Genomic DNA, 13,153 nt, shown 5'->3' on the forward strand with positions numbered 1-13,153 from the left:
ATATATATATATATTTACACTGTGTTCACCTCTCATAGTTAGATTTCTTTCTATTACCACATATTTGACCCCCTTAACCCCGTCTACTTCCCTCCTCCCCCCTCCCCCTTACCCTTTGGTAACTACTAGTCTATTGTCCATGTCCATGAGTCTCTGTATGTTTGTCCTGTTCGTTTGTTGCTTTTAGGTTTATATCCCACATATAAGTGATACTATGTGATTTTCAACTATTTCTGTCTGGCTTATTTCTCTGAAATTAAATTTTTTAAAACTCCTTTTTTTTTCATTTGAATTAGCTGCTTATTATAATTAGCTCCCTTTGACTCTTGGCATTAATTTTCCAGGCCATGTCTGAATTTATTCTGGTTTTTTCCTCAACCTCTTCCTAATGCTCCAAGTGCAAGTGAATCACATCTTTACTATACCCGCAATGTCTATGTATTTTATATAAAATTCCACCAATTACTGATCTCTCTGTGAATTCATGTACTGGTATCACTCTGCTTTAATTATTTTGGTTTACTAATATATTAAAAGTCTGTTTAAAGCCAGTGCCACCTATTATACTTTTCTAAACATTCCTGGCTATTTTCATTTTTTCTTCTTTTAAACATTAGCATTGCATAAGTACTTATATCCTTTATATGTGAAAACGGTTGGGATTTGAGAGTTTATTCCTCGATGTCTTAGTAAAATATTTCATTATAAGTGTTTTTATAAGCATACAATTACAGTATCAGAAAATAATGACAATACTTAAAAGTTTCATACCTCTCCTTGCGAATCCTGCTTTTAAATGACACAATTACAAATTCATTCAGCATCTACTGTTTTGTAAGCCTTATTATAGTTGCATGGGGTACTGAGATAAAAGTCACAATTCCTGACTTAGCCACACTCACAATCTATCAGGGAGGAAGAACCAGTAAGTGTAATCAGTAAGAAGCAGAAAAACATAAGTACTGGACAAATATAGGCTAAAATTCTAAATTTTCTATTACAATGAGATGGCATTGGTTAAAATAAAAATCTCTTTACTTATCCATTTTCTCATCGAATACATTATGAACTAGGAATAAAATTACAATCATATATTATGTACATGAAGATTAGATTTAGTGCTTATAAAATGCCTGGCTCACAGTTGATTCCCACACAGGCAAATTGAAAGTTGATTTCTTCCTGCCAAATCTAAACATATGGGCCAATTGAAAGAACTTACCGAGAAGAGTGGGCAGGCACTGTGAACTGATCACCACACAGCTTTTCTCCCTTTTACTCTAGAAATGGAATTGAAGCCAGGAACCTAGGAACTCAGTCTCAGAGGCATTTCTGGCTTTTTGACTGCAGGACCCAGATGCTCCACTTAATTAGACCTGACTTTTCTGAACCCTCCCAGCCTGAACTTTTTAGTTTCCCCATGTTGAGAAGGAACAGTGCTGGGCAAACACCACAAGAAATGAGGATGCCACCACTTCCACCTCGCAGGCTTCTCAGTCTTTCCTTTCTCACAATTACTTTTCAACCGAGTGCAGAGGTTCACAAGCTCTTCTGGGAGCCAGCCCCTCCAAGTGACTCTGCCCGCTCTGTCCTGGAGCGGAGTAGACCTGTGTCCGCTCTGATGGCAGGCGCAGGAGATACAGAAGCTGGACGTAAAAAGCGGAAAGAGAGCGGCTCTGGGACCACCCTGCTGCTCCCTCCCGCCGGCACGCTGCTCGGGACCTCAGAGCTGTGCAGGCCTCTTTCCGTGCGTTCTCGGAGATGGCTCTGAGTTAAGGAGTCCCCCCGCAGGTCCTCACGGATGAACAGGAATCCAGTCCGGAGAAAAGCACGCGGCGTTGTCAATTTTGAGCACTGGATGAGGCCGCAGGGTCTCCTTCCGGACCGAGAGTCCCCGTAGAACAGAATTTCAGGTCAAATTTAAATTTACCTAAAATAATAATAATAATAATTTGAATGTAAATTAGGCCTCCAGCCCTTGAGTCCAGGCCTGAGCGTCCAGGGACCCCGCAGATGCCGCAGGCAGATCCCGCCTCCGTGTGGACACTTGGACCATCTCCTTCCTGAGTACAGTCTCTTCAGGAGCCGCCAGGATTCCCTGGCACCGACAGTCCCTTCTGCACACCGGCGTTTTGTAAATTGAAGAACCGCTCATTTTACGCCCTACAGTCCCTCCTGGTGCCTGGGCCACGGCCACTCCAGGGAACTTTTCAGGGCTAATGGAGCCTAAGGTTTTCCCTTAGACACTCTTGAGATCCAGGCCTTGAGAGATGGGAGCCCTCTCGTACTACGTGTTCCTGGGAGCCGATATCTGGTTTGATGAGCTGCCTCTGGACTAGGTGGGATCTGCTCCCCGGCCCCGCCCACATGTCGCTCCGCGCTGCCTCCGCGAAGTGGAGATTTCTATGGTTTGCTCCAAGGATACCAGAAGACCTTTACCCACCCAGGCCTTGAGCTGGATTTGTTGGAGCGGGGCTACCTCTAGTACTTAGATGCTGGAACCAGGGACAGTATCTAACCTCCCTCTGAACTCGGCCGCCACTTGTCCTAGACCCTCAAGGCTCATTACCCCTAGAACAGATTTAAGAGGTACATATTCCCTTGCATGGTTCCCATGAGATCCAGGGAAAAATTCTACCTATATATATTCAATATCTTCTCCCGTAGATCGATTCGTACATACACTTAAATATTTTTTCAAAGAAAACATCATAAAACTAAATGGAATCAATGTAATTTAAATTTTAAAGATAACAAAAATCCTAACAGTAAAATCCATGTGTCTAAATTTAAAAATAAAATTTAAAAGAGACAATAAAATACAAAAATATTTAATATATTTTGACTCTGAATATCTGACTATAAATTCCTGAAAAAGATTGGAAGTGTTTTGACTTAGGCCACAAACTATTTTTTAAAAATCTATAATTTCTTTCTTCATAAAAAAAAAAAAAAAAATCGATGCAGAAATCAGCTCTTGTTAAGCAGCCAAACAACAGTTTTCTAACAGATAAATTCTAATTTATTTGGGGGGATTCAAGTTTTTATGCTAAAGAAAAACAACCTGAAGTATTATTAGTCTCATTAGCTATCTAGAAAGAAAGAGTTAACTTTATTCTACAAGAACTAAGTAATGATAATAGAATGGTACAGGTCAATATTTTTTAACTGAAAGATTATTTACATACCATTTGAAAACATAACCAACAGTTATCAAAATTTATAAAATTTCCTCTATACATATTAAGGGGATGAATTTTATGATATGTAAATTTTACATTAATTAGGCTGACAAAATTATTGCAGGTCTCAAAGAGTTTTTTATTTATGGGATTTATGTCAGGATATGCTGCATTAGAAATTGAACTGAAAAATAAGAAAATATTATTTACTAAATAATTTAACATTTATAAAGCCATCTAGGCCAAAGAGCGGGTAATGTCTAAATATTATTACAAAAATAATGTTGGCTTCACAGACCCCCAGAGTTCTGAGAACTGCACTTTGAGAACCCTTCTAGTGAGGACACATTTCCTGATCACTTACTAGCAGTGAGAATGAGATAAGGAAGAAAATGGTCCAACGGTAGGGCTGCCTGGACCCCTGGACATTAAGCCTATACCTTGCTGCTTGATGTCCTGAGCCCTGAAAATCAAGAGCACTGCCCAGAAGCCATCTGGCACCCCACCTAGGGCACTGTAGGTGTATATGGGCAAAAGGGCCTGAAAATCCCACCACTCCCCTCTCCCCACCACAGACCACAAGAAGCTACAGCAGCAAGTCCACAGCCTGGACTTTCATCCTATGCTATCCAAATATACATACATACATACATACATATATATATATATATATATTTATATATTTTTATATATATATTTTTTAGTTGTTCATTCTTGTATTGTCTTTAATGAACATCGAGCTAAGTCAGAGATTCTCAAAATATGGTCCAGGAACCAGCAGCAGCAGCAGATCACATAATGGCATAATTTGTTAGATATGCAAACTCTGGCCCCACCTCAGATCTACTGAATCAAGAATCTCTGTGGTTGAGGCCTAGCCATCTGTTTTCTAATAAACTCTGCAGGTGATTCTTATGCACCTGCTAGGCTAAGTCAGTATTAATGTTAATCTCTGAGAAGGATCCTTTCTCAGAGAGGAAACACAGCACAGCTGGGAAGGGAAGTTTCTTTCACCTTCCTCCATCTCCTCCCCTTCCTGAATCTGGCTAGTCTGGGCAGAGATTCAGAGAATCAGTTCAGGGTCCTGGGGGCAGACAGGACCAGGCAACGAAGGTTCCTTGAGGAAAAGCACCAACTAGAAGGTGAAGAAAGTGAGTTGTACAAAACAAGATTACCTCGTTTCTGGTTACCGTTTGCTTTTTTTCCCCTGTAGTTTTCCTGATGCCTCTACTAAAGCCTTTAATCAGAGATCCAGCTTCATCTCTGACCCCTGTATAAAATGAAACAGGACCAGGGTTCAATGAACGTATTAATGTAGAACAGCCTTAACTGAAGTCACCTGGATGGTGACAGCAGTTTTTCAGAAAGGCTTTAAAAAAGTAGAGCTGGAGTAAGAACTGCCCCCTCTGTCTGGAGATTCCCCTCCACAGCATCTTGGCAGAACGTCTGTGCTTTACTTCTGTTAATGAAAGAATCTTCGTTATTGTTCATTCAAAGGTCTGTGGATACCCTAGGGACAGCAGTCTACCTCCATTCTCCTAATTCAACTATGCACATATGATTTTGCTACTTGCCAAAAATTTGTAGAATACAAAATAACCAAAAATTACATTAAATTACATTTACCTGTAACAGAAATAATTTTAAAAAAAATAGTTTTGTTAATATTTGTTAATGTACTAGGTATAAGTTCTTTTTTTTTTAATTTTGTGTTCCATTAGAGGAAACATTATTAAGAAAATTCGCCAAAAAATTGACTAGTAAGATTGTTTTTATATATATTGAGAGATAGATTGAGGGGAAGAAAGAGAAGACCCCCATATAGTGAAATCATTTGCACTTATGATATCCTACTTGGGAAAAATGAAGAATGAGCAAAACTTCTAGGGATTAAATAATGTTTTAAAATGTATGTCACTAATCAGTAATTTTTATATACTGTTGAAAAACATTTATCTGAGTGTGAGTGAATGAGCTTGCACACACATGTGTGCATGAGAAAAGAAGAAAGTCAGATATTCTCATCTTTCCCAAAGACAATCAAACAAAGAATTTAAAATAATTATGATTAGTATGTTAAAGGTTTGATGAAAAAAAATGTAGAGAACATGTAAGATGGGTAATTTCAGAAGAGAATGCAAACTTTAAGACAGAATCAGTTAGCTACAAATAAAATACGTAGAGAATGTCATTGTTGGTCTCAACAGTAGATTCAATACAATCAAGAAAAGTATCAGCGGTACTTGGTTTCAAAAAAGTGGTTAATTTCAATTTGTTTAACATTTTTCTTTCCAGACTTCTGCATTTCTGAGCTGAAATAAGAAGACCCCATTATCTTTATCATGTCCCTAATGTCCCAATAATGTCCTTATTGTCTGTTAAATTTTTCACCTGAGAACATATTAAGAATACCACATCATAGTTAATTTTCATGTTGTAAAGGTATGTTTTCTCTTTTGAATTTAAGAACTAATATGAAGGGTAAAATGTAGTTATTTTAGCATCCATTAATGATTCTTGCCTGATTCAATTCTTATAGTATCTATTAAATGGTAATTTTCTACCATTACTTCTGCTTTTATGAGTTGGCCTCTCCAAAATTAGGTAATTACTGCTCAATGACATCTTAAGAACCCAGGTTCTCTCCATCCCTTTGTTATCCTCAGAGTATTGGCTTTTATCCTTAGGCTAATTCATATTGGGACCACAAAATGTCTATGCAAATGGATATCGTATTCAAATAATATCTACAAACACAAAAAGCAGTTTCTTTTTCAACATGTCTCCTTTGAAGCAAGAGAATATTTATTACAGAGTTCTTCTAGGAGTCTTACTTTCTTATTTCGTTGGCCAGCACTGGAGCACATATTTTGTGCTCACCAATCAGAGGGAAAAGTGGAGGAACCATGATAGTTTGGGACAAAATATGACCCACTGTCTCTGACTAGAGATGAGCTCAGGACCTCTGATTTCTTCGTCTTCATAAAAGAGATAACATAGATGAAAAGTATGGAGTTTCTAATAGGGAGCTGAGAAGTAGTGCTGCAGGCCAAGCACTACTATTGGAAAACAATAATGCATCTTATCAGTCTATAGGACTTTCTCTGTGCCTCACCATCCTATTCAAAACATTGCCTGTCCTGCTATCATGTAGATGCATGTTAGTGAGAGAAGGCTTAAACTCAGCTCACATGCTCAGGGGTAAAGATTTCCCTTTCCTTTTGTTTTCTCAGAAACATGGATTCTCTATTAATGCAGCGTTCCTCCAGTGAGCTCATCTGCTCCATTTGCAAGGACTATTCCTTAAACCCTGTCACCATTACCTGTGGGCACAGCTTTTGTACTCCCTGTCTCTGTCTCTTGTGGGAAGATACCCAAACTCCTGCTCGCTGCCCTTTGTGCAGAACAATATCACAGCGAATGGACTTCAAAAGCACTATTTTAGTTAAGAAACGAGTTCTTCCCACTGAAGAGTCAGTTGTCTGCCGGTTACCAAGCCCTGCTGAGCAAATCTGTAAGACACACCATGCAATAAAGAACCTCTTCTGTCAAACTGACAAGAGCCTGCTATGTTTGTTCTGCTCTCACTCCCCAGGGCATGCCACTCACAGACACCGTCCAGTAAAGCAGGTCGCTGAGCACTACAGGGTAAGAAATGCCTCTGAATGCACTTTGAAATGTGAAATACCCTGTATCTTCTGGCAAGAGGAAAAATACATTGATTATTATTATTCTTTTTTTCTGCAATAAACATAGAATTTCTGAACACCATGTGCCATGCACTGTTATAAAATGGGAGATAAAGCAGTGAAGAAACTGGATAAATATCCTTTCTCTCCTTAATTTTTAATTCTGTTGGGTTGAGGAAGAGGAATATGATGAAGCTGATGAGGATTAGGGTGCTAGTATTTGTGTGAGTAACATGGTAAATAAATTTGGTCTCAGTGACAGTCATTTGCTACTACAGCTATGATTACCATGAACCCGTTCTAATAATAGCAGATTTAGAAACACTGGCTAATATATTCTAATAGTGCCTTAGAAAAACTGAGAGCTAATATTTTAAAATTAAATATGAAGCAAGATTCACTTCTGAAAATTGACAAGGTTACATACAATATCAATGCCAGATTCTTCAGATAATGGATACATTTTTAAAATTCAGGAACTCTATATTGGTTTTATTTCTCAGATTTGACAATTACTGTTCCCAAGGAAAAATCAATGACATCTCTGCTCTTTTTGTTGTTTATCTACAAATATCTGTCTATGTCTATCCCCTTATCTCTTTCTGAGGTACAGTCATCCCACCTTATCCAAGGGGGATGCAATCTGAAATCCTCAGTGGCTGCTTAAAACTGCAATAGTCCCAAACCCTATACTGTTTTTTTTTTTTTTCCTATACATACATACATTTTTACGACTTCTTGTTGTTGGCACATCCAAATTACAAGCATCACTACTTTTGTGCTTTGGGTCATTATTAAGTAAAATAAGGGTTAGCTGAAGGTAATCACTGTGATACTGTAACAGTGATTGTAACTGATATCTGATAACTAAGATAATGACTAAGATAGGTAATGTATGCAGCATAGATACACTGGACAAAGGGATAATTTGGATTCCAGGTGAGATGGAGCAGAATTTTATCACACTATGCAGTGCAGTGCACAATTTAAAACTTAAGAATTGTTTATTTCTGGAGTTTTCCATTTAATATTTTCAGACTGTAGTTGACCTTGGGTAAATAAAACTGTGGAAAGCAAAACTATGAATAATGGGAGACAACTGTATCTGAAATATACTGTATTTACTTTTTTTGAGCTCATATTTATAGTTCTTTTGCAGGAGAATATTCTGATGCAAATGAAGTCTATTTGGAAAAACAAACAGAAAAATCAGAGAAATCTAAACAAAGAGATCAACAAATTCAGAGTATGGGAGGTAAGCAGTTAGCCCTATTTTCCTTGGCACCAGCTTGGGACAGATATGGTAACTCACAGTGGAAGGACTTGAATTAAATCATAATGTCCTTTGAGTGAATGATGAGAAAAAGAGAAACATATGCTTCTTTATAGGGAAACATGCCCTTCAGTGTAGGATCTCATGTAAAACTCAATATGTAACTGAAAGATTTTTCCTGACTTTTTTTATATACAGCAATATTTACCATGAATACATCAGCAGGGACAAGAAAATGCACTACCACAGATAGAATGCAATGATCACTGGGATAGAGATAAAAATAGAGTGCTATAGGCGCTTAGTAAAATTTGAATGTTAAAAACAGCATCACAAATAAGTAAAAATCAATCTGATGCTAATATGGTAGTAGAATTACCTTATTTAACTTCTATGCTAACATAGATGGTAGTAGAATGATGGTAGTAGAATTTGTAAATTCATGGATATTAGTGGCAGGAGATCTGAGGACCAAGAAAGGTAAAAGTAAAACCAACCATAGAATTGTTCGGGACCTACAAGTAGCTTGTATTAATTGGGACATAGAGTATGAAGCAGGTGAGGATGAGAAGTATGGCTAGAAACATAATTATGACAAAGTCAAGAATGTGAATGCCGAACTAAAGATGTTGGATTGTATTATTCACTGATTCACAAAAATGAATTGAGAACCTAAAACTGAAGAAGTAAACTATATATTTATCTTCAAAGAACTCAAGCACTTCTAAAGGAAACATAGAAACAGGCGATATTAGAGCATAATAATTCATTAAACAGGAATCTGTACATGGTACTGTGAGAATGCCGTGGTGGAGGGGGATAAAATAATCTTGATCATTTAGAGTGGATTTTCTAATGAATCATTCATTCATAAGAGGGCTTACTATTCTAGGCCAACAAAGAGATACAGAAATGGACAAAAACAAAAACAAATCACTGACTTCAGGAGGTTATCATCTAGTGATAAAATTCAATCCACAAATAAAAAAGTAAAATTTGTAATATATCACATTTGTGAAATGCTTGGGGAAAAAATTAAAGCAGGGAATGGGTATAAAGAGTCCAGGTTTGGGGAATGCAGACTGGTCAGGGAAGACCCTTTGTGAAGGTTCCATCTGGGCAGAAATCTAAAGGAGATGAGGAGTGAACCAGCAGCTTCCTGAAAATGCATCTTTCTGGAGCAGAGTTAACAGAAGGTATTGGTAAAAGGAATGAGTAGTAAATAGTGTCAAATGTGAAAGGAGGGTGAAGTAACGAAAGAATGAATCATATTATTTGAGTTTAAGAAAAGGAGGCTCTTGGTGAGTTGAAATGTGTAGTTCAGAAAAGGGTATGGAATAGAAGAAGGAGTCGCTGCCTGGATAAACGATTGAAATTGCACACATGGGCACAGTGAGTTTGATCACAGTTGATCAATTAGTCTGGCTTTGATGGGGATAAAAGTGTTAGCATAGAAGCTAGATAAGGTAATTAGGACAAGGATGTTTAGTTTGGGGTTTTCCAAAACAGTTTGTTAAATTCGCACGTTTAAAGGCTGTGTGAAAAGAAGGAAAAAGCATATGTGAAAAAGTGATTGAATGAGGGAGGCAGTGAAACAGAGACAGACGCACTGAAAGAGGAGACAGAAGGATAAACAGAGACAGAGAGAGACAGAGGGAGACTGGCAAAGGAGGGAATGAATATTGTGGGGTAGTAATCTAGAAAATAATATCGCTAAGGGGACAAGACAGGATGGACCAGTAAAGAAGAGGTAGGTATAGCCCTGGACACTGGTAAAAACAAAATGTTTTGGAAATTGAGGTAATTTTAGATCATGTCTAATGCCTTCTATTTTCCTAAGGAGGTAAATTGTTGCTTTTCACCGACATCAGAAAGTCAGGTTGTGAGTATTAGTATTGAGGAGAATGGATTATGATTTAGGTTATGTAATGAATTATAGGAAACAATATAAGAATTGATCTTAAATTCCTATTTTTTTCATGAAAATGTGAAATTTGAGGGAAAGTTGTTAGATACAATGGTACAGGGAAAAAAATAAATGAAAAGGAAGGGAGGGAGGGAAAAAAGGAAAGAAAACAAATATGTGGTTTCTTAGAAGTGGAAAGGCATAAAAAGTTATATGTAATACTTCTATGGTCTGAATGTTTGAGCCGCACTCCCAAATTTGTATTTTGCAATTCTAATCCCCAAGGAGGTAGGGCCTTTGGGGGATGCTTAGGTCATGAGGGCAAAGTCCTCATAAATGGCATAAGTACCTTATGAAAGGGAATCCAGAGAAGTTCCTTGCTCCTTCTGCCATTTGAGGGCACAATGAAAAGATGGCTGTTTAGGTAGGGGCCTCTCTCCAGACACCAAATCTGTCAGCAATAATATTGGACTTCCCAATTAACAGACTGAGAAATAAATTTCTGTTGTTTCAAAGCTACCAAGTCTATGGTATTTTTATTATAGTACCCCAACAAACTGAGACAAGTACACTGTACATAACACATAGACAATAGATGACATTGGAAAAATAGAACCATCTAGATACAGGATCTTAATAATCCAATGATGAGGGGAAAGGGGAGATAAATGGGGTAAAAGGAGTCAAATATGCAGTGACAGAAAGAAATCTAACTATAGGAGATAAACACACAATGTAAATATATATATGCCTACTGTTAAAGTGTAAAAAAAAAAGCAACATTCATTGAACCTAAATAATTAATTAATTGATTGATTGATTAATTAATCCAATGTCACTGTAGGGTTTTATAAATCTACGGATGTTGATGATCAAGGCTGAATATCCTAAAGTATATCAATACCTCCATGAAGAACTGGAAAAACATTTAGAGATCCTGGAAAATGAAGGCAGGATGATTTTTCAGCAGCTCCAGAGAAATGTAATCAGGATGAATCATACTGGGAAACTCATGAGAAGAATATATGAGGGGCTGAAAAAACTGTATCAGAAAGCAGACGTGGACCTGCTCCAGGTAAGGACTGAGGAAGGATGGCAGGGAAATCGTTGATATCCACTGAAGTTTATATCCTCTTTGACCTCCATTACTTTTCTGGTTCCAAATTCTACCTCTTCTGACTGTGATGACAGTTTTTGTTCCTCCAGCATAACCTGGAGACCCAGAGTCACTTTTGCCTTACATAGGAGAAGAAAAACTACATGAAAAGTTTTGAGTAACAGACCCAGAACATTTTTAAAAATTCTTCTGCTATACCTACAGTTTCTGACCAACTGCAACAGAACAGCTCGTGAATAGATAATTGTGTTTTGTATCTGGACTTGCCAATATGTGGAAATGTGGGATGTATTCATTCTTTCTATTTCGAAGATCTAGATTTGGAGCTCATGCACCCTTCTCAGAACTTTGGGGAAACCTCTGTGAATCTTGCTAGAGATTGCAACAAAGCAAAGCCATTTGTTCACCCTAAGAACATCTTCTGATTGTAAATTTTATGAAGATCATGACTTGATAAAGCTAAGGAGAATGATAAATGATTTTGCCTAAGGAAGAAAACTGGAGATATTGAATTTTCCAGTCCAGTATCGTATTGTCAAACTAAGCTAAATACGAGAGCCACCTTGTACTGAAAACTAACCCTTCCTCTCCTTCTCTTTACAGGATTCAGGAGACATAGTGATAAAGTAAGTTGGCACCTTTATTCGAGTCGTGGTAACTGTGCCAGTGGTCAGGCTATTTCTGCTGAGATGGACCCATGATTTTAATAAGAAGTTTCTTTCCGTCTGCATTCATTCTTCCCATCTCTAAAAGATTTCCAGGCTTTATAGTGACTACCCTTAGGTAAAAGTGAAGATTGAGGGGGTATGGTTTTATTTAAAATGTTTAATGTACAGCATGCAAGAAGACAACTACTCCTCTTGCCTGTCATTTAAAAAATCCTCATTATTTGAGGATTATTCCAGGTCTCTTATGAGAAAGAGAAATAAGCTCAGAGAGTCAGCAGGTGGAAAGATCGTGAGAAGAGAAGAAAGGGAAAATCACCAAGGGAGAATGTACTAAATTGCTGAGGCTCCCTCTATACAAGGTAGCAAGATCCAAAACCTTGGTACCTATTGAATTTCAGGAAATAAATGAGAATTGCTTTGTGGCTTCCCTGGAAGGGAGAAGAAAACAGATATATTATGCGTGAGGTGATATATTCTACTTGGATTGATGTACTAACAGCAGGGAAGCAAATTATAGAATACAATAACACCGCAGTATTCCTTCATTTGTAGAGTTAAATTCATACCCTTTAAACCTAAATGTGAGGATTCTGAGGAAGCATCTTCTATGCATTGTGAATGAGACCCTGAGCCTGATAAGAAGTACATCTTTTTTGTTTTGCAGAGGTCAGTTAGTGCAGCTATACCTGCCCCAGCCTGTGGAGCCACAGCTCAGCACATGGGCCATCACTGGGATGTTGGAAAGGCTTAACAACTTCCGAGGTGAGAGACAGCGCTCTGGTGTGACAGCAATAACATTTCCATACATGGATGACCTCTCTTCATTGTTCTCTTATTCTTTTCAGAGAACAGGGAATCAGGTATATATGTAAACCCTTATAATTAACTTTATAATTTATTGTGAATTAGCTGGCAGAAGATGCTAGCTGAAGCCTGTCAAAAACAAACAAATACAACAGTTATATGATTACTTATAGTGATTAAAAAAAAAAAAAGCTCCCTGACCTTAAACTGCATATCTGTTTAGTATATTTCAACTTTTAGTTATTAATTGTGGTTATATGCAGATATTCAGATTTTTAGAAGCACCTTGTTATTTAAATGTTTATCAAAAGTTGTTATTTAAGTTGTTATTTAAATGTCTATCAAAATATTTAAGCAAAGTTATCTAAAAAATCACAAGATTTTAAAAAGTATAAAAGCATGTTTATAAACAAAAGTACAGCCACAAAACAAATGGGACACAGGATTGGTTATGTGGAGGGCAATTTGAAACAAATGTAGATGGCAAGTTTGGCAGATGAAGGAGAAGTTGACC

At 37.4% G+C, this 13,153-nt stretch overlaps 1 protein-coding gene across 1 annotated transcript in view; it reads left to right on the forward strand.

Moving 5' to 3' along the window:
* The first annotated feature begins 6,419 nt into the window (after positions 1-6,419).
* Positions 6,420-13,153, forward strand: part of TRIM77 (tripartite motif containing 77) — a 17,581-nt gene continuing 10,847 nt past the window's right edge. Inside the window, exons 1-5 of the mRNA XM_011363302.1 lie at positions 6,420-6,830; positions 8,031-8,126; positions 10,895-11,125; positions 11,771-11,793; positions 12,500-12,597. Coding sequence (XP_011361604.1) covers positions 6,420-6,830; positions 8,031-8,126; positions 10,895-11,125; positions 11,771-11,793; positions 12,500-12,597 — 859 coding nt within the window. The remainder of the gene's footprint in view (positions 6,831-8,030; positions 8,127-10,894; positions 11,126-11,770; positions 11,794-12,499; positions 12,598-13,153) is intronic.

The sequence above is a fragment of the Pteropus vampyrus genome, unplaced genomic scaffold (genome assembly GCF_000151845.1).
Source record: "Pteropus vampyrus isolate Shadow unplaced genomic scaffold, Pvam_2.0 Scaffold84, whole genome shotgun sequence".
In the NCBI taxonomy this organism is placed as follows: domain Eukaryota; kingdom Metazoa; phylum Chordata; class Mammalia; order Chiroptera; family Pteropodidae; genus Pteropus; species Pteropus vampyrus.